The sequence below is a fragment of the Myotis daubentonii genome, chromosome 2, assembly GCF_963259705.1.
Source record: "Myotis daubentonii chromosome 2, mMyoDau2.1, whole genome shotgun sequence".
Taxonomy (NCBI): Eukaryota; Metazoa; Chordata; class Mammalia; order Chiroptera; family Vespertilionidae; genus Myotis; species Myotis daubentonii.
In genome coordinates, this window is record NC_081841.1 from 21,312,176 (window position 1) to 21,337,332 (window position 25,157).

Sequence of the window (25,157 nt, forward strand, 5' to 3'; positions counted from 1 at the left end):
TCAGCTCTGCTACCTGGTCTTAAACTTCAACTCTTCCACCTATACTTGACCCTCAACTCTGCCACCTGGGCTGAACCTTCAATTCTTCCACTTGCAGACCCTGAGACCTCTCTGAGCCTCTTTCTTCAACTGTAAAGGGAAGAGAACCCCAAACGTGCAGGATTGTAATAAGTATGAGAACTAGAGATGTGATGCAAAGTACCCAGGACAGTCATTAGCCTATGTGTGTGCAACAAAAGGTAGTTATTATAATTATTCTCATTATTTTCATTTAAGCTCTGTGTGAACAGAAATTACACCTTATACATCAAGCTCAACCCTTAGCCCCTGCTGAATGAATGAGTGAATTAATTAATTAATTAATTAATTAACAAACAGCGACTCTTCCTGGTCTCTTGAAACAGAGCTCTGGCCAGTTACCAGTTTGTGGAGCAGCCCCTGTGTGCACGCTCTCTGTTGGGCAGTTTCAGTAAGCCTAGGACATTGGTCCCTGCACCTGAAAAACTTAGCATCTTTCATGCAGAAAACACAAGTATGACCAGCAGAGTAAAGTTTTCATAATTTATTTCTATATTGTGGGCTCCAGTCCATGTTGTGGGAGACCAGAAAGCTAGGAGGTCAAGGTAGGCTTCCAGAGGAATTAAGCCTGAAGCTGGTTTTGAAGGGTAGGTGGCTTCTGGAAGGCACTCCCTAGAGACAGAACACAGAGGGCAAGAGTGGGCATGCATGCTGGTGGTGCAACAGAGTGGCCTCCAGCTCAGGACATCAAGGGAGGGGCTTCTTCGTTGGTCTTTGGTCTTGCCTCATCCCTCTCCCTCATGCTTTTCTGCATGCTTGCCCTCCAACTAGTCCAGGGCAGAACTAAGAATAGGACTCCACACCCCAGGGAAAGCCTGAAGACCTCCAGATGCATGCCTCACAAGCCAAAGACCATCCTGATATGTAACTGGGCAGGTAACAAAGGTTACCTGTACCAAGCTCATCAAGGTCCACCCTTCCTTCACCACTATACTCACATTCACAATTGTGAATCAGGACAGCTCAGATTCAGAGTCAACCCAAAGCTTTAGTCAAACCACTATCCAGGAGCTACCATGCCTTGAAAGTGCCACCTGGGTTTGAGGCTGGCCTCCAGGGCCCCACTGGTCATCCTGGCTGCTCTCTCTGCTTATTCTCTGACACAGACATCACAGCTGGATCCAACCTCCACTATCCCACTGGCTGCAGGTACCTTAGGTTGTGCTACAGAGGCAGATGAAGGAACAGGAGCAGAGATTTTGAGAGAAAAATAGTAGACACTAAAGTCAGGGAGAGGACCAAATCTAAAAGAAAAAAACAAGCAGAGCTTATTTTTAGAGTCCTTTCAATGCATGTCTATAGTTTGTCTCTTCCCTGAGCTGCTCCAAGGCCCCTCCCCACCTTTGATTCTCCCGTATTCTATGCCTGCACCTTCCCATCCACCATCAGGGCCTTCGATAGCCATTCCTTCTTCTGGCTGTGGGCTGTCGAGGATAAGAAGCAAATTTACAGCCCATATTGACATCTTGACATAATATAAGTGAAAGCATTTTGAAATCTCTTTTTAAAAAAAAATTTTTGAAATCTTTAGAGGGCCCTACAGATGTTACTAGCCCTGCATGTTTGCAGGGGCAGAGGTCCTAGCTGAAGGAATCCTCTCTGAAGGCGGGCACTGGTACACTGTGCTAGGGGAAGGGAGAGATGCTGAAAGGCAGCAGTTCTTCCTGGGCCCTTCAAGTCATGCCACCTCTTATACAGTTTGGCACAGCAAAGGCTCGGCGCTTGGAGGGCCCTTGGAGTAGGGAGAAAGATAGAACAGGATGTGGAGAACTTGTTAGAGAAAGGCTCGGAAGCAGGTGATGGGGGGAGGGGGGAGGGAACTGGAGCAAAGGGACCAGGTGACACAAGCAAAAGGAAGCTAGAGAAAGAGCAGGAAGTGGATTCCCCAGGCCTAGAGAAGGGAAGGGGAGTCATCAGAGCCCTAAGAGGTTCCCAGGGCTTCCCGGATAGAAGATCAGGAGAAGTTCTCCAGAGGGAGCTGGACTTCCAGGCATCAGGGCTTTCCCTTAAAGTGTCCCTCTTGGCACTGTTACTCTCTTTACTAACCACTGGCAGGTGAAGAGTGCAGTGCCCTGAAAAATCGGGCAGCCTCTGTCATGAGCCTTTCAAGGCCAGGGCTGCCCTGAGGGGAGACAGAGCATCCAAACTCTTTTACGACAAGAACAAGACTCCAAGTGGGAATGGTTCTACCAACAGGCAGGCCTTCTTGGGAGCTTCAGAGAGAACCAGTCACTTTCAGATTTTGAAGGCACTCACCCTGGCCTCTCCCCAAGCATCTTACCATGGACAGATTTCAATTAGGATCAACACTTACTGAGGTCTCCCCCTGCTTCCCTGTACGCATTTGACCCAGGGAAAGAGCCTACATTTGAAACTCCAAGCTCAAAATTTGGATCCAATGGCCCTGCTGATCACCCCTCCTCTTGCCCCATAGGTCCTGCTAAAGCCTCTGTACATGGTCAAAGAAATCAGGAAAACCCTCCAGTTCTCTCTACACAAAAGGGATCATTTCAAATCTGCCTCTTCAGCTCTGCTTGTCTTATAGCCTTGGCTCAAGAATAGCCCTCTCTTTGTGAATAAGTGTTTTCAAACTGCAGCATTATTCGTGCTGGCCAATCCATGGAAACAACCAAAGTTTTCTTCTATAAACAATTGGATAAAGAAGATGTGGTAGCCGAAACCGGTTTGGCTCAGTGGATAAAGCGTAGGCCTGTGGACTGAAGGGTCCCAGGTTCGATTCCGGTCAAGGGCATGTACCTGGGTTGCAGGCACATCCCCAGTAGGAGATGTGCAAGAGGCAGCTGATCGATGTTTCTCTCTCATCGATGTTTCTAACTCTCTATCTCTCTCCCTTCCTCTCTGTAAAAAATCAATAAAATATATTTTAAAAAAAAAGAAGATGTGGTACATATATACTATGGAATACCACTCAGCCTTAAGAAAAGATAAAATACCCCCATTTGCAACAACATGGATAGATCTTGAAAGTATCATGCTAAGTGAAAACGTCAGACAGAAAAAGTCAAGAACCATATGATTTCACCCATATATGGGATATAAAACTGGAAGTAAAAAATGAACAAACAAGACAAACAAACAAAAATGTAGGCAACAGTATGGTAGTTACCAGAGGGGAAGAGAAAGGGGAGATATTAAAGGAGATAGTAAAGGGTAGAGGGAGTATCATATAGTTATACACTTGAAATCTATATAATTTTATTAACCAATGTCATCCCAATAATTTTTTTTAATTTAAAAAAATTTTTTAAAGAACGGTCTTCTCTAACTTGGTGCTCTCAAATATCTCTTTGCTGATGATGACCCTACCACAAGTTCATCCTTACCTTGAACCTGGATAAATATGAGTTTTCTGCCACTAATCCTACTCCTCTCAGATCCTCTTCGATCCTCCCCAATCCTTTACCCTCTTTGCACACTATAGCTAGTACTACCATTTTGAAACAATCTGATCAAGTTGCTCTCATTCAGTGGATTTTCCTCCTTCTTAGGATGAAGACCAAACTGTCTTATATGGCATACAGGGCCTTTCACAATCTGGGCCCTGCCTACCTGTCTGAACTGCTTCATCTGTTTACACCCATCCACAGCCTGCTTCACTGGCCCTCTCCTCTTGCACACACCATCATCCATGCTCCAATCACAACTGGACATTTTTGGGAGAAAGGGTAAAATATTTATAACTTTTCACATCTCTATTCATTAATGCCAAAACATTTTATTTCTCAAGAACTATATAATACTTTGGAAATACAAGGCCAAATAGAACCTGGGTCTTTCCACCAACCCCTAGGTGCTCACAAGGAATGAGGATTAATAAGGAAGGAAGATAGATTAGTAAGGAGATAATTTCAGGAATAAGAGAAGAACAAAGTCAGGGTATGAACAAGGACTTATAGAAGCAGAAGCCCTCAGGTCTGCCTAGAGCAGTGATGGCGAACCTTTTGAGCTCGGCGTGTCAGCATTTTGAAAAACCCTAACTTAACTCTAGTGCCGTGTCACATACAGAAATTTCTTGACATTTGCAACCATAATAAAACAAAGACTTCTATTTTTGATATTTATTTTATATATTTAAATGCCATTTAACAAAGAAAAATCAACCCCAAAAATGAGTTCGCGTGTCACCTCTGACATGCATGTCACAGGTTCGCCATCACTGGCCTAAAGCCTCTCAGAGTACATGAGCTTTGAGATGCATCTAGAAAAATAGGCATCTTCCAATGGGCAAGGTAGGAAAGGAGGTTCCAGGGAGAAAGACAATAATTTGCATGGACCTTTGTGATCAGCCACTGAGCTTAGCTGTTTCAGATCATCAGCCTCACTCCTTCTGCTCATTTTCCACCCACATAATCCCATTAGTTCCCAACTGTGTGGTGGGGTTTGAGGGTGAATTTCAGGAAGGACGCCTCTGATTTAAGTACATACTTTTAACATGACATATAAGGCCCCTTACCATATTTACTGTCAACCTTCCCAGTGTCAATCATTTGCTAGTCACTTTACACACACACACATTCCAGAAAGACTGAACTACCTGCTTCAAGGAGGTGGCATGTGGGAAAGCACAGAGCTTGGTTGGAAAGTTTGTAAGGAGTAATCTCCAAAAGGTCAGGGGCCTCTAAGGGGAGCTGGCTGAAGGTGGCAACCCCTGCTTTGACTTTTCCAAACAAGTCTGAGCCCCCAGGTGGTTTACTGGAATCTTTATGCTTAGTCTTCAGATGCATGTGTCTTCTCCAGGATGCTTACCTTATTGTTAGTATCTAATAGTTAATTTTAGTTCAAGCTACTGTTACAATAAAAGCCTAAGGAGGCAGGTGAGCGGGGGCTGTTTGGTTTCTCAAGCCAAGCAGTCTGTTAGCCCTCTCTTCCACAGAAATGTGTGCCGGAGTAATCATTCCTAAGTTGCTCGGGGTCTGCCGGTCAGCCCTGGCAGTGACATGGTTTTTCTTGTATTTGGTCTTTAAAATTGTCCTCCCTTTTGCTTCTAACCAGCTCTCCTCAATTCTATACCAATCCCCACTCTATTAACATGCAGAGTTCATGAGTTATAATAACATTAAAGAATTATAAGCAGGGAAGCAACATGATTAATTACATTAGAAAGATCACTCTGGCTATAGTGAAGACAAATGGGTGTCAGGATAAGGATGGATGGATGGATGGATGGATGGATGGATGGATGGATGGGTGGATGGATGGGTGGATGGACGGACCTCAACCTCTTTGCTGCTATAGGTGACCCTTCATAAAACTTTTATTTCACTTGTAACCAAAAACCTCCATGGTCCTGAGGCTTACAAACAATGTGGCATTCAAAGACTTCCATATCTGGCTCTTATATATCTCTGCTGCCTTATCTGTCCATCAGATAAGAACATTCAAGTTTGGTCAAACCTATGTCCAAGCTGATCCTCACTCTGTGTCTTTGTTCAGGCAGTCATCCCTGCTTGGAATGCTCTCTCCACTTGTCTAAGTCTCATCCAGATAAAGTCTTACTCATACACTGAACCTTCCCTAACCACTTAAGGAAGTCCTCAAAATGTTCAGAAAATCTGCCTGTTATGTCTTTGTATTCCTAGTATAGGACTCTGGATGCAACAGAGGCTCAGCAAAAGTTTGGAGGTAATGATGCAGGGAATTGGAGACTCCTTTATTACAAGTGAATTTTGAACAGAGTGGCTTCCCCTCTGAACTGAACACAAACCTTCCCTAATTATAACAGCAGCTATAACAACCCTAACTACTAACATCCTGCATGTGCTGGGCACTGTTCTAAGAACTTTACTCGAATCAACTCATTTAATCTTCAGGATAACCCTATCAGATAAGTAATATTGTTATCCCATTTTACTGATGAGGAAACTGAGGCATAGAGTAGTTAGGCAACTTTCCCAAAGTCACCAGCTAGTAAGTGGTATACTCACAGTCCACACTTTTAACCACTAGGCTTACCTGTGCTCAAGAAGAGGGACAAGCAAGAAAACAAACTTGATAAATCTGGACTTCCTGACTAGGCATTCTTAACATCCCTCATCCTTTAAAAGGGCCTTTTAATAAATAGCATTTATAGTCAATGCTCAGACCCAAAATCCTAAAAGACCAAGGACAAGAAAAGAATAAGAAATTCATTTCAGGAAGCACTTTTCTCAATGACAAAATCCACAGATTGGAACTTGGATGAGTTGCCCAAAAGAAACCTACTCGTTGGCAGCCCATCCTACACTGTGTTTTAAAGTGTGGCTGATAAGATTAAAGTATAAATGGTCCTACCACAATGTCTTCACCTGCTTCTCTAACTCATACTAGTCAGATATCACTTGCATTTCAAAAAATGAATATTAAGAAAAAGAAGCAACTGAATCTGTTAGCTAACTACTGTCACACCAATTTACTATTCATTCATTCATTAAAAAAACTATTTAGTATTTATCACATTCCTTCCCTGCCTTGTCCTGGGTGCTGAAAACATGAAGATCTCCAAGCCTACTTGGGAAGATAAGTGTGTAACTCTGTAACTTTAATACAGTAAAAAAACGTGGATATGCCATGCCAAACTTATTTTTGTAGGCCTCTATGACAGAGACAACTACCTGCTTACCAAAATCCATGTTCTCTTCTCTTTCTTCCTGAACACACAGCTGGACCATATTACCTAATCTCCATGGCCACGAGGCTGAATTCCAGCCAGAGGAATGTAAACTGAGTGATACGTGCTACTTCCAGGCCTGCTTCATATCATAGTAAAATTCCCGTGCATGTTCCTGCATGCTCCTACGTGGTCTTTTCCCCTTTTAGATCACTGGAATGGCAACTCTCAGGGCCACCTTCGAAGTCATAGTTGAAGTTGACTGAAGATCCATTGCTCTGGGTCCCTGAAAAGCTACATGGAAAAGAGCTGCCTCGCCAACTTGTTTACCCATCCAAGATGCTTACTTTAGGAAGAAGTGAACTGTCATGTGTTTTACTCATTATGTATTTTTCAGTCTATTTGTTAGAGCAGCTAACTGAGCAATATCCTAACTAATATAGTACCTTTCACAATAAGCATAGATAATACATAACTCCACCTACAAGTGCAATAAGTCAGCCAACTGAGGTACCACCCACGTCAAATACTCATATGTCAGAGCCTTGCTCAACAGAGCCTTTCCAAAACTTCTCCCAACCTCACAGATTTAACAAACTCTCATAGTTTTTGCACACCACAGGTGGGTAGAGATACTCAAAAGTAGGGACTGGATATCATCTTTGACCCTTACAGCAGCCTGGCACATAGTAGGTGTGCAGTGAAAGAGTGAATTATAAAATGAAATGCTGAAAGATGAGCAGAGAGGGATTTCTGGGCACAGTCATCTCTTCTACATTTTGTGGTATAAAATTCTGGAGCTTTGATTGTGTTGAGTTTAAGTATTTTTGAGCAGTAACAAAGTTGTTTTTAAAGAAAAGTTTTGGCCTTGACTGCAGGCAGTCCCATAGTCAAACTCTCTCTCAAGACAAGAACCAAGATTGGGATCATAACTTCCTTTTGAAAATAAGTAAATAAAACAATTTCTTTCTTTTCTAAATCATGAATATTACTTTTGACTCTAATAGTTCTGGCCCTTGTCAATGACCTACATCTGAAACCATTTGCTAACAAAATATTTCTTGGTGAAAAGCTTGCTGACAAGAACTTCTGCTTTCAGTAATAATAAAATAACTGGTACTTGGGTAAACATTCTTCCAAAAACAAATATAAAACAGGACAAATATATGAGTCAACCACTTTCAGGCATTGAACATCCATCACACAGAAAAGCTATCCCTGAGGGAAGAAAAACTCACCAGTGTAACCTCCTCAGAACAAGTTATTGACTGGAGTTCATGGAGCTGGAATCCAAATAAAGCAAGGAGGGCCCACTGAACCAAAGAAACAGAGATCAAGGTTTGAAGCAGCTAAAATGGCTAGAAATTATGGGGTTCAGTGCAAGAGGGAAGGAATCGGTGTGAAGGAAGGTTCCCAGATGCAGCGGGTAAGATAAGTGAGGCTTACTAGAGAGGCTGCTACACTGAGATCAGAAGAAAAATGCTAGAGGTCAAATAAGACTAGGAGATGTTGAAGTTCCATCCTAGCCAGAGTAACAAGACCTCGTTAACATACATGTCCCAACACTCCAGGCATCCAGTTGAGACACCAGGACCTCATTTTAAGAGTAAGAGCCACACACTAGAGAAAAGTTCCTTTTAGACTATCTCTAAAAAATCCTAAGGGCATATCTTGGAAAAAATCAATAGGGGAGACAGAATGGAGAGGGTGAATCTTACCAAGTTACAGAATCTTGGAATATAACTTGGAATTTCCATAAATATACCCTTAAAAAGTAGCAACCAAACCAAAATAAGATCAGCCAGTAACTGAACTGCCAGCTAGAAAAAAAATTAATTTTTGACCCTCCTGAGAGGAAGACAATGTTGTATCATACACAATGTCCATTTGACCATCACCATTTACTACATATGCAAAGAGACAAGAATAAGTGACCCATGAAAGAGACAAAGCAAGCAATAAAAATTGATATCAGTCCTCTGGCCTTTTTCACTTAGTCCAAAGGGACCAGGAGCCAATTTACCCTACCCCCATCCACATGGAAGATTCACAGCTAGGTTGTCCTCCCAGGAAAAGGCCGCTAGAAGCTGCTGGGTTGGACCTGTTCAGGCACACAGACAGAGCTGGTGCTGGCCCTGTCAAGGGGGCCGGCATCTTATTCTCATCACTCCTTCCCAGTCCCACTGTTTATGTGTTTAAAATAAATAGGATTTGATCACACACACACACACAGATCTCAACGAAGCCCAAAAATGTTAAAGCAGCTACCATAAATATGTTCTAGATAAGTACATGCTTAATGAGTGTAAAGAAATAGAAACTACAATCATAAACAGAAACAAGTGTAACTGCTGATTTCAAAACTTACCACAAAGCCCCTGTGTTACAGACATAGGATAGCCATATAGACCAATCAATAGAACTGGGATTCCAGAAATAAGCCCTTGGATCTCAACAAGGGTAGCAAGAAGTGAGGAAAGAAATGGGAAATGGTACTGGGACAACTGGATATCCACATGCAAAAAGAATGAAGTTAGACCCTTTCCTCACACCATACACAAAAATTAACTTTTCCAAAATGGATTATAAACCTAAATGCAATAGCTAAAACTGTAAAATTATTAGAAGACAAGGAGTAAAGCTTCATAACCTTGGGTTGGGCAATGATTTCTTAGCTATAATACCAAAATCATAAATAATAATAAAAAACACAAATTGGCCTTTATCAAAATTAAAAACTCAAAAGACACCATTAATAGAGCGAATATACAGAATAGGAGAAAATACTTCTAAGTCATATACCAGATAAGGGACTTGTATCCAGAATATATAAAGAAATTTTAGCCCAGCCATTGTGGCTCAATGGTTGAGCATCGAACTATGAACCAGGAGGTCATGGTTCAAATCCCGGTCAGGGCACATGCCCAGGTTGCAGGCTCGATCCCCAGTGGGGGACGTGCAGGAGACAGCTGATCAGTGATTCTCTCTCATCATTGATGTTTCTCTCTCTCTCTCTCCCCGCTTCCTCTCTTAAATCAATAAAAAATATTTTTAAAAAAAGAAATTTTGTAACTCAACAGTAAAAAGGTAAATAACCTAATTTAAAGATGAGCAAAGGATCTGAGTAGACATTACTCCAAAGAAAATATGCATATGGCCAATAAGCATGTGAAAAAAATGTCCAGTCATTAGTCATTAGGAAAATGCAAAATAAAACCACAATGAGATACCCCTAGGATGGCAATAATTAAAAAGAGCAATAATGCCCTGGTCAGTGTTGCTCCCTGGTTAGAGAATCAGCCTTCACACCTAAGGTTCTAAGGTTTAATTTCTAGTCAAGGGCACGAACCTGGGTTGCAGGTTCCATCCCCAGCCATGTCAGGGTCACATGTGAGAGGCAACCAACCAATGGGTCTCTTTCACATCTATGTTTCTCTCTCTCTCTCTCTCTCTCTCTCTCTCTCTCTCTCTCTCTCTCTCTCCCTCCCTCCTCTCTCTCCCTCCCTTCCTCTCCCTTCTTTCCCTTCCACTCTCTCTTTTAAAAAAATTAATGGAAAAAATATCCTCGGATAAGGATTTCTTTTTAAAGAGCAATAACAAGTGTCAGTGAAAATGTGGAGAAATTAGAATCCTCATATATTGCTAGTAAGAATGTAAAATGTTACAGAAATTTAGAAAATAGTCTGGCAGTTCCTGAAAAAGTTAAACACAGAGTTTCCATATGATCCATTTCATTCCATTCCTAAGTATATACCCAAGAGAAATAAAAACATACGTACACACAAAACCTTGTACTTGAATGGTATTTATAGTAGCAAAAAGTGAAAATTCAAATGATAAACAAATGTGGTATATCCACACAAGGGAGTATTATTCAACTATAAAAAGAAATGAAGAACATATACATGCTATAATGTGGCTAAACATTGAAAACATTATTCTAAGTGAAAGAACCCAGACACAAACACCATTTATATAAAATGTCCAGGATAGGCAAATCCATGGAAACGGAAAGTAGCTTAGCGGTTGCCAGGAGTTAGAGGGGGGAAGGTGAATGACTGCCAGTGAGTACGAGGTTTCTTTGGGGGATGATGAAAGTGGTCTAAAATTAGATAGTGGTTGTAACAACTCTGTAAATATACTAAAAATCACTGAACTGTACACTTTTAAAGGGTGAATTTTATGGATGTGATCATATCTCAATAAATCTGTTATTTTTTAAATGAAATTCCTAGAACTGAAAATTACAATAACTAAAAAGAAAAATTCATTGAATGAGCTTAATAGCAACTGGAGAAGGCAGATAAAGGATCAATAAAGTAAAAGATAGATGAATAGAAATTATCTAATCTAGAGAATAGAGAACTAAAGATTGAAAAAATAATTAACAGAGCCTCAGGAACCAATGGGACAATGTCAAACAGTCTAACATATATGTAATTGGTGTTCCAGAAATAAAAGAGGATGAAAATAGAGCAGGAAAATAATGGGAGAAACAGTGGCTGAAATCATCCCCAAGTTTGATAAAATACATTAACTTCCAGATTCAAGAAGGTCAGCAAAATTGAGCAAGAAAAAATACAAAGAAAATTCACAGCTAGATACATACAGAATAGTTTCACTGCTCAAAACCAAAAATAAAATCTTGAAAGCTACCAGATTAAAATGGTATTATACATGGACAAAAGAATGAATATAATAAATATATGAATTAAGACTGACCTCATCAGAAAATAAAGACCAAAAAAGTGACACCTAGAATGCTAAAAGGATAAAAATAACTATCAACCCATTATTCTGCATCCATCCAGTGAAATTATCATTCAAAAATGAGGGTGAAATAAAGACATTTTTCACCAAAACGGAAGCTGAGAGAATCTGGTAGCTGCAGAACACTGCAAGAAATGCGAGCTAAAGAGAAATGATAACAGGGAAATTTGAATAAGAACTGATCCTGATGGGAGTGTTTTGTATCCCTTTCTCACATAGGGGAGGAAAAAGAGATTGAGAGCCAACAGTTCAAAAGGACTATTAGCCATTGAGTTTCCTGTATGCTGCAAGCCACTACTTCTCAAATTAGAGGTTTAACTCATTAATTGGTTATCTAATGGTTTGCAAACAGCATTTTAAAAAAATATAATAGGGTAGAGTGAACCAGAAAAGGATACAACAGAAAAAACCCTTTTAAAACAAAATCAGATACAATATAATAAATGCCCATGTGATAAATAATATACTTTCTAAAAACCTATTAATAAAACTATAGCTCATTATGTTGGGCAATGTCTTACATAAATATCACAAATACCACTGTGACATTCTTCTTAAAACTTAATGTTGATTAACTAGTCTCCTTTTATTAGACAAAGAGATCCATGTAACTTATTGTCTCTTCTCTGACCTGCCTGTCAGGAAGCTCATAGATAAATTTTTACTCCATTACAGTACCTATTCTTAGTCTAGGTCTTGTGATATAATAATATGCTCCCAATCCTTCATTATTTGACAATTGTTCATTTTTTCTTGTTTTAAGTTTTATTATATCTGAATTTTCCCTTCTTACAAAATGTTTGATGATTAATAAAAAATAAATAAAAATATTTATCTGATATAGTCAAAAATCATAATGGATTTAAAAAAGCAATTAGGGAAAATAATAATTACCAAAATATTGAAAACAGGAAACTTTTTTATTTTATGTATTTGTATTTAATTTTCCTCACCATGAACGTGTATTTTTATTTTTTGTAAAGCTAATTTTAATTTGCTTATGGATAACAGGCATCAGAAAAAGTGGGATTTATTCCTTTGTCAGTGAGCAAGCCCGAAGATTTATGGTAGTGTGCCTTATTCTCATGTTTGCTAAATAGAAAGAGGATCTGACACCAGCTACCTGGGCACTGCCATCCTTGAGCAATTTCAGCAGAAGTTAGCTTAGATGGAGAGTTGCCAGCCAGAGAGAAATAAATTATTTTCTTAAAGTTTCTGGAGGATTTGCGAGGTTGTTAGTAGGAGCCAAAGAAAGACTTCTAGTACATCTTAAAATACCAGAAGGGTGGACAGGGCTAATTGCATTGCTGTGGTCCGAACAAGTCCATGCTTGACTCCACCTCCTCCTTCCTATATCCATCAATAGTGCATGGGGCTGCTGAAGCGTTATCATCTTAGAGTACCAAGAATGGAGAACGTCTAGATAGGCAGGTGCGTGCCTTTCTTGAGCACAGCATTGGGCATTCAGGCAGACTCCTTAGAGAAAAGGATAGACAAGCTCCACTTTAGGCCCCAATGCCTCTGGCCCTCTAGCCTTACCCCACAGTGGAAGTTGGCAGAGAAGGTACGCATGGAAACTGGACCAGAAACTAAGGTTGGTGTTTGGAACCCGCCATACCACTTACACAGCCTCTTCAATCAGCCAGCAAAGCGGCACAGGTTGCCACATAGAGGCAATTCAGAGAGTATAGGAGGTTGCTGGAAAGGGCCATATTGGGTCCTTGGCTCCCAAAATGATGGGCACATGGCAAGACACAGTGTGAGAAGCAAATGGGCACTCCCGTCAGCAGCTGGGGAGGGGAACAGACAGCTGGGCAAGAGCTCTGATGTCTGGTTCCAAGAACACAGTCCCGGCAAGTAGAAGAACATAGGGTATCACAGTCCTCTGGGAGGCCTCAACCTTGTCTAAGATTTTTTTTCCCTCCACTTGCCACTTGCCTTTGATTTAGAACTAACTTTGCTCAATGGGACCTCTGTCCTGGACCAGGGTCCGCGTGGTTCCTAGAGGTAGCTCTCCATACCTGTCACAAAGGACTATGGGTGGCACCACCTTCCAGTCCCTTCGGCTTACTGTTCATGCCAACAGAATGGGCACCTCCCCACTTTGCGCCTCTCTTAAAAACCACCAGAAACAAGGCACCCAACAAAATCCCTGTCCAGGCCAGATCACTCCTGCCCTGGCACACCCATCTGCTCAGGATAATTTGGGAGGCGAGGCAGATAATACCCTCCTCCCCCAAACTCAATCTTAATTTGCTTTACTTCTAAGAAAAACCACCAGGAAAGAAGTGCCTGGGTTTCCCTGCACCCTGAGTTGCAAATGCCCTTCCTGAGGGCAGGTTGGTTAAGGGCTGGAGGAGACTTCCTGGAACTGGAGGGGCGCGCCAGGGATGCCAAGTCAAAATTGTTAGTGGTGAATCCTAACCTCTGTCCTCCCCAGACTGTTTCTGAATTAAACTCTGCGAGTTGGTTGCCTACTCTCAACACTAACATCCAACAACTTGTAACAAGGACGGAAAAACTCGCTGAGGTAGGAATCGGTAGTCCATCACCCAAAAAGCCCCTGTTCCACTCCTCTGCCTCTTGTCCTACATTTTCTCTCCTCCATAGAACTTGCTCGACGGGGAAAGGGATCAGCTCCCCTAACCGCCCTCTCTCCAGGTTCACTTGAGGTCACCGACCCAGAAGGGCAGGCGTTAGGATGCGTCTCCTTCACCCCAGCCCCTCTCCCTCCTACAGCTTGCCCAGGACCCGGGTCCCCAGCAGGGAAGACTCACCTTGCAGCACAGGGGTGGCCATGCTGCTGGCACACAGGACGCCGAACACCGACTGCCCCGCTGCTGCACTCGCGGCTGGACAGGCTTATTCCACTGGAGGCTAATTCCATCTCGGCTCAGCTGGGTCTGGACGTGCCCGCCCCTTGCCTGTTGCCGCCTGCTCCTCCCTAATCCCTCCCCAGGCCACCCGGCGGGCGCCACCGGAGGCAGAGCGGGCTCTCCCGCTGAGCCCCGAGCGCAGGAGCGCCCGCAGTGCCACGTGGGGAAGAGCGCTCGTCCGCGGGAGGGTGGCGTTTGGGACACCTGGTTAATGGAGCTGAGGGGCGAGACAGTAAGGGCTTCCCGCTCTCCTCGGCCAGGGGGAGGTGCCTCATAACCTGGGCTGGGTGTGAATATTCAGCCGGATTATCTGGTGAACCGTCTGGTTGATTAGTTTCCAATCCCACCCGCAAAGCCTCCTTCCTGCAGCCCTGCCCCGGGGTGGGGTGGGGCGCCTCCCTGCACACCTTCCTTCACTCGACCCACCACCAGCTGTCCCCACCTTTTTCTTGGCTAAAAGGAGCAGGAGTCAAGGACCAGGTACACAAGGGACGGGTAGGACAGGAAGAGGGGCTGCAGGTTGTAGAAGAGCTTCCCCATGAGGCCCTGGGACAGGGTTGAGGAGGGAGCCTGTGGAAGCCGGGACCCAAAGAACCAGAGGACTGCCATCTCTCTGGAACAGTTAGGCACCTGGCCATGGGCAAAGGGTTGAAGAAAAGGTTTCGGAAAGTCTGTTCTGGATGATGGAATCTACAGTTCCAAGATGCCCTGGAGCTAAACAAGTTCCTTGATACATAGGGCCGGGAAAATGAAAAAGGAGGATGTTGAAATCAAGTGTGCTATTTATGACCATGACCTTTCAATGTGAAGAATGTTATCTCCCCACTCTATATGAGGAGCCCGTAGCAGTAAAGGGGAGCAGACCACGCAGCATGAGCCAGGGGCAGAGCAGAGGGAAAACCAGAAGATTTAGGTCCCAATCCTGAGCTTTATTCTGTTCACTAGGAGTAATCGTGGCTCATGTTTATTATGCAGGACTTCCTCTTCCTCAGGTACCCTTTAACCCACCGTAGTAATATTTCCTTCCAACAACAATTCTATGAGGTAATTACTGCTAGTATACCCATCTTGTGGATGAGAGACTGAGGTGTAAAAAAAAAGATCAAGCCACTTACCTCTAAGGGTATGTGGGATCCCAAAGGAGGCAGCCTGCTCCAGATTCTGTGCTCAAAACACTTTGCCATTCAGCTTCTTTCTCTCCCAGGCAATGTCCCCTCCCCACTCGCTTCCAGGGACCTTCTCCATGTCTTTTCAACACCAAGACAAGTGGGCAACTTTCCACCATCCTTCCTTTATCCATTCTCTTTCTTCTCTCCCTCCGGCACTTTCTTACCCCCTAGTCTCTGTACACTCCCTCCTTGACACTCCCCCTAAGACTCTGACTTGGAGGGACTGTCTCCTCTGGTCTGAGGATGAGCAAAGACAAAGTCCCTGAGACCAGAGGCAGACCCTCCCCTTGGGAGACTTGCAGAGTAAGAGAGGTTGTGCGACACCCCCACTATCTCCACCAGTTTCCCTTTCTGCATCCTTTCTACCTTGCTCCCTTTTTTTCCTAAATCAAAACATGCAGCCTTTCTGATTCAGTTTATTTTTTTTTATTATTGAAGATGAAATGTCATATCAGTTAGTAGGAGGAGAAATTCAGGCTATGACGAGTCGGGAAGTTGGGAAATTGACACCTTATGCTAAAGAGGCAGCCTTTCTGCTGAGTCTCTCTGTAGAGCCTGATGCCTCCAATAACACCTCATCCCCAGGTGCAGTGTTAGGCGATCAGTTAGGAGAGAGACAGGCGATGCCTTGCAATGGATCTGGTTTCCTAAAGAGACCTTAGAGGCTGCTCAGCATTGGAGGCAGGATGATGGATGGAGAGATGACAACCTTTGAATTATTGAACAGTTATATAAAACTTCTATCCATTCTTCCTTCCCTCTACCCTACTAAACTCCCCCTCTAAACCTATTTAACACAATCCGTGCCATTTGCTTGTAGTGTATAGTCCCTTGAGGTTGGTCCCCAGAAGTAATGGGAATGGTTGAGACCTAGAAATGTGGCAGTCCCTGGTTCCCACGATAGCAAGGGCTGAATCTGTAAGTAGCAGGATGGGGTGGCTCTGGTGGGCCTCCCTGGAGTTCTTGCCTATGGGTCAAGGCACCTGAGTTCTGAACTGGCCCTGCCACCTAGCAGCTGTGTGACCTTCAGCAAGTCACTGGAGCTCTTCGAGCTGCTTTCATCCTCAGTAAAGGGGCAGGGGAGAGGCAGCGGGTTATATGATGTCTAAATCCTTTCCAGTTCCATCATTCTTTCAATGAGTTGAGTCTCTCTTGGGTTAAAAGGATCTGGAAGGAAGATCAATTCTCCATCAAATTCCTGTCGCAAATCTAGACCTTCCCTTTGTTCTCAGGGAGAAAATACTCACCAGATTCCATCATCTTGCCAGCATATACATGTACACTTTTCTCATACATTTTAAGGAAAGACCATCTCACTTAGGGATCTGGGACTGGTGAAGTTCAGTGTTATCTGCACCTCTTTTCCTTCTAAGAGGATGCCTGGAGCAGGCAGGGCCTTGGCATCCAGTATGCAGCCTGAAAGAAGCCCAGCTCCTTACCCCTCAGGACAAAGAAAATGCCCTGTGCTCTGACACTGGTGGTAGAGACACTTCCCCTTTTGAGCCTTGATGTCACTATTTTTATTCTTGTCCCTTCTCATATTATTATGGAGCGATTACAGTTATCCCAGACTTTCCAGTTTATTTTATTCTTCCAACCCTACAAGTAAGACTCACATTCCTGTTTTCCAGATGAGGAAACTACATCTGAGAACCACTAACTTAGGTGAAGCCACACCGGAGAGTAGGGGCCTTATGTGGAACCCAGGTCTGCCCCCACGTCTGGTGCTCACCACCCATGGTGACCTGTGGGGATGGGACCATGTTCCAGTACCTGCCAGCACCCCATCTGCAACCCCTCAGTCTCAGCACCTCTTCCTTCCACAGGTGCCACAGAAGAGACACAGGAACTTAGCTAAGGGCTCAGAGAAACCCTTGCACACCTGGCCACACCTCCTCTCCAGAATGCCAGCCACAGTGGCGATAGCCATGTCTATCTTAGCAGGAGTGTGGCTCCAGAGCCCACCCCTCTGCCCTGCTCAAAGCCCCTGGATTCAGAGACTGGAGAACTCAGTGTTCCTGAGCAAATCCCTATTACTTCAAGCCATTGGGCTGAGTGTCTGAGGAGGCCCGCCCCACACTCTCCTCTCCTCTCTGCCCTGCATGGAGGCAAAGGCAGTGCCTCCCACAGACTCCGGGGCTGCAGTGTTCTCAGGTGGAACCTGAGTTTCCTCCTTCAGAACCATCTCTGAACTTGCCCAGCCTACCGTTGTCAGATCGCCTGGGAGGACACAGTGAACCATTGCATTAGCCTTTTGCAAGATGAGAGATTGGTCTTTATTGTGGGCCCGGGAGGGCATGAGAGCAGAGGATACAGAGGACCGGGCAGCACTCTGTCCGGTTGGCAAGGCAGGCGGCATTGGGTGTCCATGGTAAGGGTCTCACTTGCTGCACTTCCTGGGGGAACACCTGCACTGCATGGCATTGAGGACCTCATGGTAGACGATGGAGCCATTGGTGCAGCGCAGGGGCACCTGCATGGGCTCTGTCCGCGTCGGGGAGCAGCAGGAGCACTGGTCCTGCACATCCTCCGTTTCGATGGAGTACAGTGCTTTGCTGGCACATTTACCCTGAAGTGGGACAGAGAGGAACAGAGCATGGTGATGGTGGAGAAGCCGGGAGTACGCAGAACTTAGAGGCAGCCTGCTTCCCCTACCTGCCCTCCTCCAAGTAAGGCAGGCCTGGCCTCCCCCAGGAAACCCAGGACAGTGGGGCAATTTGTAAAGGTAGGTCTCAGGGAAGTCTGAAATGCCTTCTGTCCTTATGGTGCCATCACACCCAGATCCCTCTAGCTCAGTGGTTCTCAACCTGTGGGTCGCGACCCCTTTGGGGCTCGAACGACCCTTTCACAGGGGTCGCCTAAGACCATCAGAAAACACATATATAATTACATATTGCTTTTGTGATTAATCACTATGCTTTAATTATGTTCAATTTGTAATAATGAAATTGGGGGTCACCACAACATGAGGAACTGTATTAAAGGGTCGTGGCATTAGGAAGGTTGAGAACCACTGCTCTAGCTGCAATTTTTATGCATGTTTAATACAACACCCCCACCCCCACTTCCATAAATAACTCTCCATTCTCTTTGAAGGACTTGTTGAATCTTCCCTCTGGGGTCAAAGTTCCCAGTTACTTCAATAAAACATTTGATTTCACATAAAATGCTTCCAATTCTACCCAGCCAGCATGGCTCAGTAGTTGAGCATCGACCTATTAACCAGGAGGTCACGGTTCAATTCCCGGTCAGGGCACATGTCCAGGTTGTGGGCTCGATCCCCAGTAGGGGTGTGCAGGAGGTAGCCAATCAATGATTATCTCTCACCATTGATGTTTCTATTTCTCTTTCCTTCTCCCTTCCTCTTTGAAATTCATACATACATATATATATATATATATATATATATATATATATATATATATATATGAATGCTTACAGTTCTTTTCAGTTCTCCTCCCTGTGAATTTTTCAGATCCTTCTGAAATGTAACTAAAGAGATATCTCCCAAACAAGGAGACTCCCCTCCCCATGTAGGCCTCACCGAAGTCAGGGGCCCTTACCTGGCAGTAATGAATGTCCACTTCCTCTTCGGACTTACAGCTTCCCACTTTGACATACTGCAACCTGGCAATGATATCCTTGCAATCAGGCTCCTCACCTATGGGACAGATGAGAGGTAGGACCCGGGCCTGGCTGGGGTTCTGTAGAACACTCTCCAGCCCAGTTCCCTCACAGGGCTGGAAAACAGTGTCCAAATCACCAGAGCCAGCCACAGAGAGGGGAATTATGTCATCATGGTTCACCTGGTCCTTCATGTTCAGAGATGTAGTTATTGCTAGGTTTAACTTGCTTATTGGTACAATTTTAATTGCAAGATGAGCCTAAATTCCTTGTGCTTTGGTGATGTGGATGGATGGAATTTGCTTTTTATATAATTGAAGATTCTAAAAACCATAATGACTGTAGCAGTCATCTTATGTTTGTAACAATGTTCAGAAGCTAATGGGCAATGAAGTAACCAATACTAGTAAATATAATTAACATCTGCCCATCCCTGTCTTTGGGTTAAGCGGAAAAGCCAATATCAGGACCACATAAGGGCACTCACAGCCTCTGTGGGGGCCAAAAAGACCTTAGGAGCCCTTGTGGAGTCCTCTCTGGGTATAGCCACCTGCAGGTGACTGGCATGGGCTTCTTTACATACAGGTGTTATGTAAAGAAGCATTCAGGTCAGAATGCTATCTTCCAGTGGAGAATTGTAAGACTTAATGGCAGCTCACCATTCCCTATCTGAACACGGAGTTCTCCATTCTCGGATGGCTCCTAATCTAAATCAACCCCAATTGCATATTAGCCTGCCTCCAACTTCCAAGTAATTTCATTTTCAAGGGAAAGCCTGCCAACTACATTAAGAGAATGAATAAGGAAACCATATTTAGGCCAACATCCTATATTCTTTCTCTGTGTATTTAAATCCCTGAGCCTGGCTTACTTTCCTTATAAAGGGTCTCAGCCTCCTGAACACGCTAACCAACAAAGGCCCTATTTTGCTGGTTTTGTAGATAACAGTCTCTTAACCAAATGCTTTGTGTAGTGCACCTAGGGAGACTTCACCTCCTCTGATGGTTTCTTGACTTCACTTTCTTAAACCATTCAGACAGGAATCATAGAAAGAGATGCTTTTGGACTGTGTTTCCTCGGTCTACAACTTGATTACAACAATTACAGAGGCTGTCAGAGTAAGCCATCAAGAAAAGAATGAATGATTAAATGCCAAAGGTATTCATGTTTTCACTCTTCCTTTCTCTACCCAAAACTGAACATGGGCCTATGAACCCAAAACAGAACAAAACAACAAAACTAAACTTAAAAAATATTAGTTCAGGCAAGTAATTCTATCTTCAGAGAAGAAGGCATTAACATTGGGATTCTGAATGTTATTTGTGCTCATAAACACAAGAATGTGTGGTAAGAACACTGATCTGCAGACTTGTCGAGTCCAGTCTCCAACGCTGCTGCTGTGAGCTATTAGGATCAACCAGTATAACATAACTGCAAGCTCAAGAGGGACCGAGAGTGAAGACGGGGGGTTAACAAACTCAGGCCAGCCTTATAAATCACGAGAGGACTCTATGTTCTCTGTAGTCCCCACAGCACACAGTGGGTCTAATGTTAGCCAGGGGTGGCTTCCCTTATTTCCTGAGATAGCTGTGTGACACTCAATGAATAGATGTGTATTGAGTGTCTACTCTGTCAAGATCATGGATCAAGGGTGTTTGTCTTCAAGGAGCTCTGTGTGGAGAAAGAAGATTTTCTCTCGTGGTTGGACTATGAGCAACCCAAGACTCTATGAGGGGAAAGGCAGGCAAGGAGCTGGAGACAGTGAGGAGTTTGGAGGAAAGGGGAAAGAGGTGATTCACAGGCTTTTGGAAGGGGATTTGAGCAGGGGGCAGTTTAAGAACATTCAGGGAGGAAAGGCAATTCCCTGCAGGACTGAACATAATGACTGGCCGGTGATCAAGAAATATCTTTCTGGAATAAAGCTTACTCCAAAGAACAGTCCCTGGACTTGGTCTGATGGGTTTCCAGGGACAAGCTATTGGTAATGTACTTACATGTGTCACAGCAGGTGCCTGGAATTTTCATGATTTTCCCCTTAAGGAAACAGCAAAGTCCCAGATTAGTCACAAATAGTGCATAGTGGTCAGCTTACAGGTCACTTCCCAGGCTAATTCCTGGGCTCACGACCCTGAGTTTAAGTCCCCAGACGTAAACTGTGCTTTCCCACCACAAATGTGAGAAGAATGACCACCCTACCTGACCAGGCTGAAACAATTTTGATTACTCTGAATCCTCTCCCAATTGAGTCATCAGAATCAAATTCTCAGGGAAGGTTGGAAATCAGTCTGCTCTCTCACCTCCCCTGCAGGATCACACATTCAGTCTCCCCCAAGGGAAAGGTATTTTTATAGCACCATATAGTGCAGAGAGTTTTGTCTGTGCATTGGGCATCATATTGTGATTTCATTGATTCCTATACTAGGTCAGAGATCTCCCATGGACACTGGGAAATCACGTCAGAGCTGGACTACATGCTGCTCAGAAGGACCTCTGTTCTTAGAGTCAGAGATGGAGACTGTCAAGAGAAAAGCAGGGCCTGAGCTCGGAATACTCACTCCCTGGGCCAGACATTTGTGTTCATCAAAGGGCGGGCAGCCTGTGACCCGCTTTTCCCAGATGTACTCTCCTCTCTCGTTGACCTTGCAGAAGTGACTGTCACAGCCATCCTGGAACATCTCATCACGCTGAAACCAAAGAAGGCAAATTTGAAGGTAGTGTTTGGTTACAAAGTCACTTCAAACCATGACCTGGAGTCCACGAAGTTTTTTAAACAAATTGGAAGACTATCGAACAAGAATGAGACAGTATCTATAAAGTCTCCCCACCCAGAATACACACAAAAAAGGTAGAGCCCTTATACATCTTATTAATTGTAAATAGGGCTGCATAAATGTAGAGAATCCCCAAATTCTTCTGATCACTTAAAAGTTTAAAGAATTAAGACATAGGAAGGTAAACTGGCTAACTAAACTGGGCATCACCTCCCAAACCCACTAATTAATTTTGACTTTCATAAGTCAGAGTTTATTTCACCCTGTCTTTCCAGTCTCATTGACATCAGGCTGGAGAAATTTCTTAAACTTCAGCCAACTTCAAATCATGGGCCATACACCAACTTGTCAAGAAGAGTGACAACAAAACTAAAACAAGAGACAATTTTTGTCTTCTATAAGTTATTCATCTTTTCTTTATAAAATCAGAAAGAAACCAATATTGACTCAAACATAGTCCCTCTTTCTTGAAGAAAAGATCCCAAAATAGGAAACCAGTGGGTGATACGCAGGGGACACTTGAGTTCAATGGGCTCCCACCTGCAGAGTCATGATTTGTCCTCCCCTTAGCTGAATGGTGCAAGCCACAGGCAGACATCTCCAGCAGCATTCACCTGGGATATTCTCTTCCTTGTAACCCTGTATCCAGGAGTAAAAGCAGCCTTAGTTAACCTCCCCACAACATCCCAATTACAGCTAGGCTAATTTTGCCAGCTTCTCATCTCTCCTAGAGTTCAGAAAGTCAACATCCAGCGCTAACTAACCCTTGTCAGTTCTCAATCCCCTGGATAGCATTTCTTCCCTCCACAGATGTATACCTCACTCAAATTCTAGCAGCCAGACCTATGAAATTATACCTCTCTCCCGAGCTCCGGACTTTTAAGTTCAACTGTTTACTTGACAATTATTTATCTTATTGTCATCTTAAGATTTATTCAAAAACTTCATTTTTGCCCCAAACACCATCCTTGTTCAATCTTACCTATCTCAGCAAATAGTTTCATTACCCAGTTTCTCCAACTAGAAATCTGGGACTCACCCTTGAGTCTCCCTCTTGTTTGCACCCCCACCCCCACTCATCACCAAATCTTGCCAAAAATGCATCTCAAACTCATCTGCTGCTTGTCATGGAGTGTCCTTTGTCATCACCTGGTCTAAGCAGTCATCATTGACCACTGGATTCTGATAATATTCTTAATTTATCTTCCTGCCTTTATTCTTGTCCCTACTACAGGTCTCCACACATTTGCTAGAATGGCTTTCTTAAAATAAAAGTCTAGTCATGTTACTCTTTTGCTTAAAAACCCCCAATGGAGTTCTGGTTCTAATAATGACCGAGTGACTTATATTGGACTGACTCTCCTGCAGATAACAACTTAAATGATTAACAACATATTTAAAACAATTATTCAAAGACACTGGATGGCCAAATCAGCAATAAACCATAGGTTATTTGATCCTTGAAAGAGGGAACCATAATGGGCAAGAATCATGTTTAAATGGCTTTTCCCATGAGAGCAATCTACACGGCACTGGATGGTTGGAACCTGAGAGGAAAACTGTAGTTGTATTTGCCTGAAGAGTCAGAGGACAGCGTTTGAAACTCCTAGAATAAGGGGGAAAACTCAAAAGAGGGGGAGTCAAAAAAAGAAGCCCCCTAATATGCATATAAATTCCCTTCAAATCCTTGGTTAACCTCTAAGTCAGTGGTTCTCAACCTTCCTAATGCCGCGACCCTTTAATACAGTTCCTCATGTTGTGGTGACCCCCAATTTCATTGTTAAGAATTGAACATAAATAAAGCATACTGATTAATCACAAAAACAATGTGTAATTATATTTGTGTTTTCCGATGGTCTTAGGCGACCCCTGTGAAAGGGTCATTCTACCCCCAAAGGGGTCGCGACCTACAGGTTGAGAACCTCTGCTCTAAATTATATATACACAGAGGAACCTAAGAGGAGCCCAAGGACAAAACAACAGGTGGAAACTTAAAGACCTGAGCAGAAATTTCAGCTCCACACAGCACAGAAGAGCCAAGGTTTGCAGTCTGAATCCCACCAAGCTGGGGACTAGTCAAACACTTCATGTTTTCATTGACATCTCAAAAGAGCCAGACCTTAGGATCAAGAACTATGTTTCAGAACTCAGACATATGTCATATAAGAACTATGTCACCCTTGGATCAAGAGAAATAATGAAATAGATTGTCCCTAATATAGTTTAAAATCTAGCCTCCTTTAATTCAAGGTGAACCACCAATAATCTAAGTTAGAAGCTAATTTAACATTCATCAGAGGAAATAGCAGAATTAAGAGTCTCTTCACATATCTCCCACCAATGTCTAATACATAGTAAAACATTTCAAGCAAAGGAACTGGGGTGGAGGGGCAGGAAATGACCCACGTTTAAGAGAAAAATTACTCAATAGAAACAGACACACAAATGACCTTCATATTGCAATCAGCAGACAGAAACTTTAAAATAACTATGATAAATATGTTAAAGAGTCTAAAGGAAAAATGAATATAATAGAGAAAAGAGATGGGGAATTTAGGAACAACCTGGAAACTTAAAAAAAAAAAAAAAAAGGAAACCCTAGAACTAGAAATATAGTTGCCTAACTAAAAAACAAAACAAACAAAAAAATCTCACCAGATTGGATTAACTGCAGAAAAGAAAGGATCAGTGAATTTTAATACTGATCAATAGAAATTGTCCAAACTAAAGAACAGGGAGGAAAAAAGTTTGAAAAAAATATACAGGGCCCTAATAACCAGCAGAACAGTATCAAGTGGTATAATATACATGTAATCATAGTTCCAGAAAGACAGGAGAGAAAAAATGAAACAAAAAAATTAAATAATAGCTGAAATTTTTCCCAAAATTGATATAAAAAATCAAGTCACCGATCCAGGAATCTCCAGGAATCTAAAGTAGGGAAAGTGTAGCGAAAACTGTTAAAGTCGGCCAGTAGGAAAAGGTTGGGTGATGCACACAGGAAAATAAAAATTAAAATGGCAACTAGCTTGCCATCAGAAACAATACAAGCCAGAAGAAATGAAACAACATATTTAAAGTGATAAAATAAAAAACTTTCAACCTAGAATTCTATACTCAGTAAATGAAGGCAAAATAAAGATGTTTCAGATCAATGAAATCTGAGAAATGAAATGCCATTTGGCTCACACTAAAAGAAATGCCAAAAGAAGTTCTTTTTCAAGCTGAAGGGATATAATATAACATGGAATTTCAGATATAC

The 25,157-nt window shown here is 43.0% G+C and overlaps 2 protein-coding genes across 2 annotated transcripts in view; both read right to left on the bottom strand.

The window, feature by feature from the left end:
* Positions 1-14,357, bottom strand: part of ANO2 (anoctamin 2) — a 310,151-nt gene extending 295,794 nt beyond the window's left edge. Inside the window, exon 1 of the mRNA XM_059681978.1 lies at positions 14,233-14,357. Coding sequence (XP_059537961.1) covers positions 14,233-14,254 — 22 coding nt within the window. The 5' untranslated portion in view covers positions 14,255-14,357. The remainder of the gene's footprint in view (positions 1-14,232) is intronic.
* Positions 14,358-17,751: 3,394 nt separating this feature from the next.
* Positions 17,752-25,157, bottom strand: part of VWF (von Willebrand factor) — a 119,320-nt gene continuing 111,914 nt past the window's right edge. The window contains exons 48-52 of the mRNA XM_059681979.1: positions 22,436-22,534; positions 21,680-21,808; positions 21,119-21,158; positions 19,064-19,161; positions 17,752-18,069 (exon numbers count right to left, since the gene is read on the bottom strand). Coding sequence (XP_059537962.1) covers positions 17,881-18,069; positions 19,064-19,161; positions 21,119-21,158; positions 21,680-21,808; positions 22,436-22,534 — 555 coding nt within the window. The 3' untranslated portion in view covers positions 17,752-17,880. The remainder of the gene's footprint in view (positions 18,070-19,063; positions 19,162-21,118; positions 21,159-21,679; positions 21,809-22,435; positions 22,535-25,157) is intronic.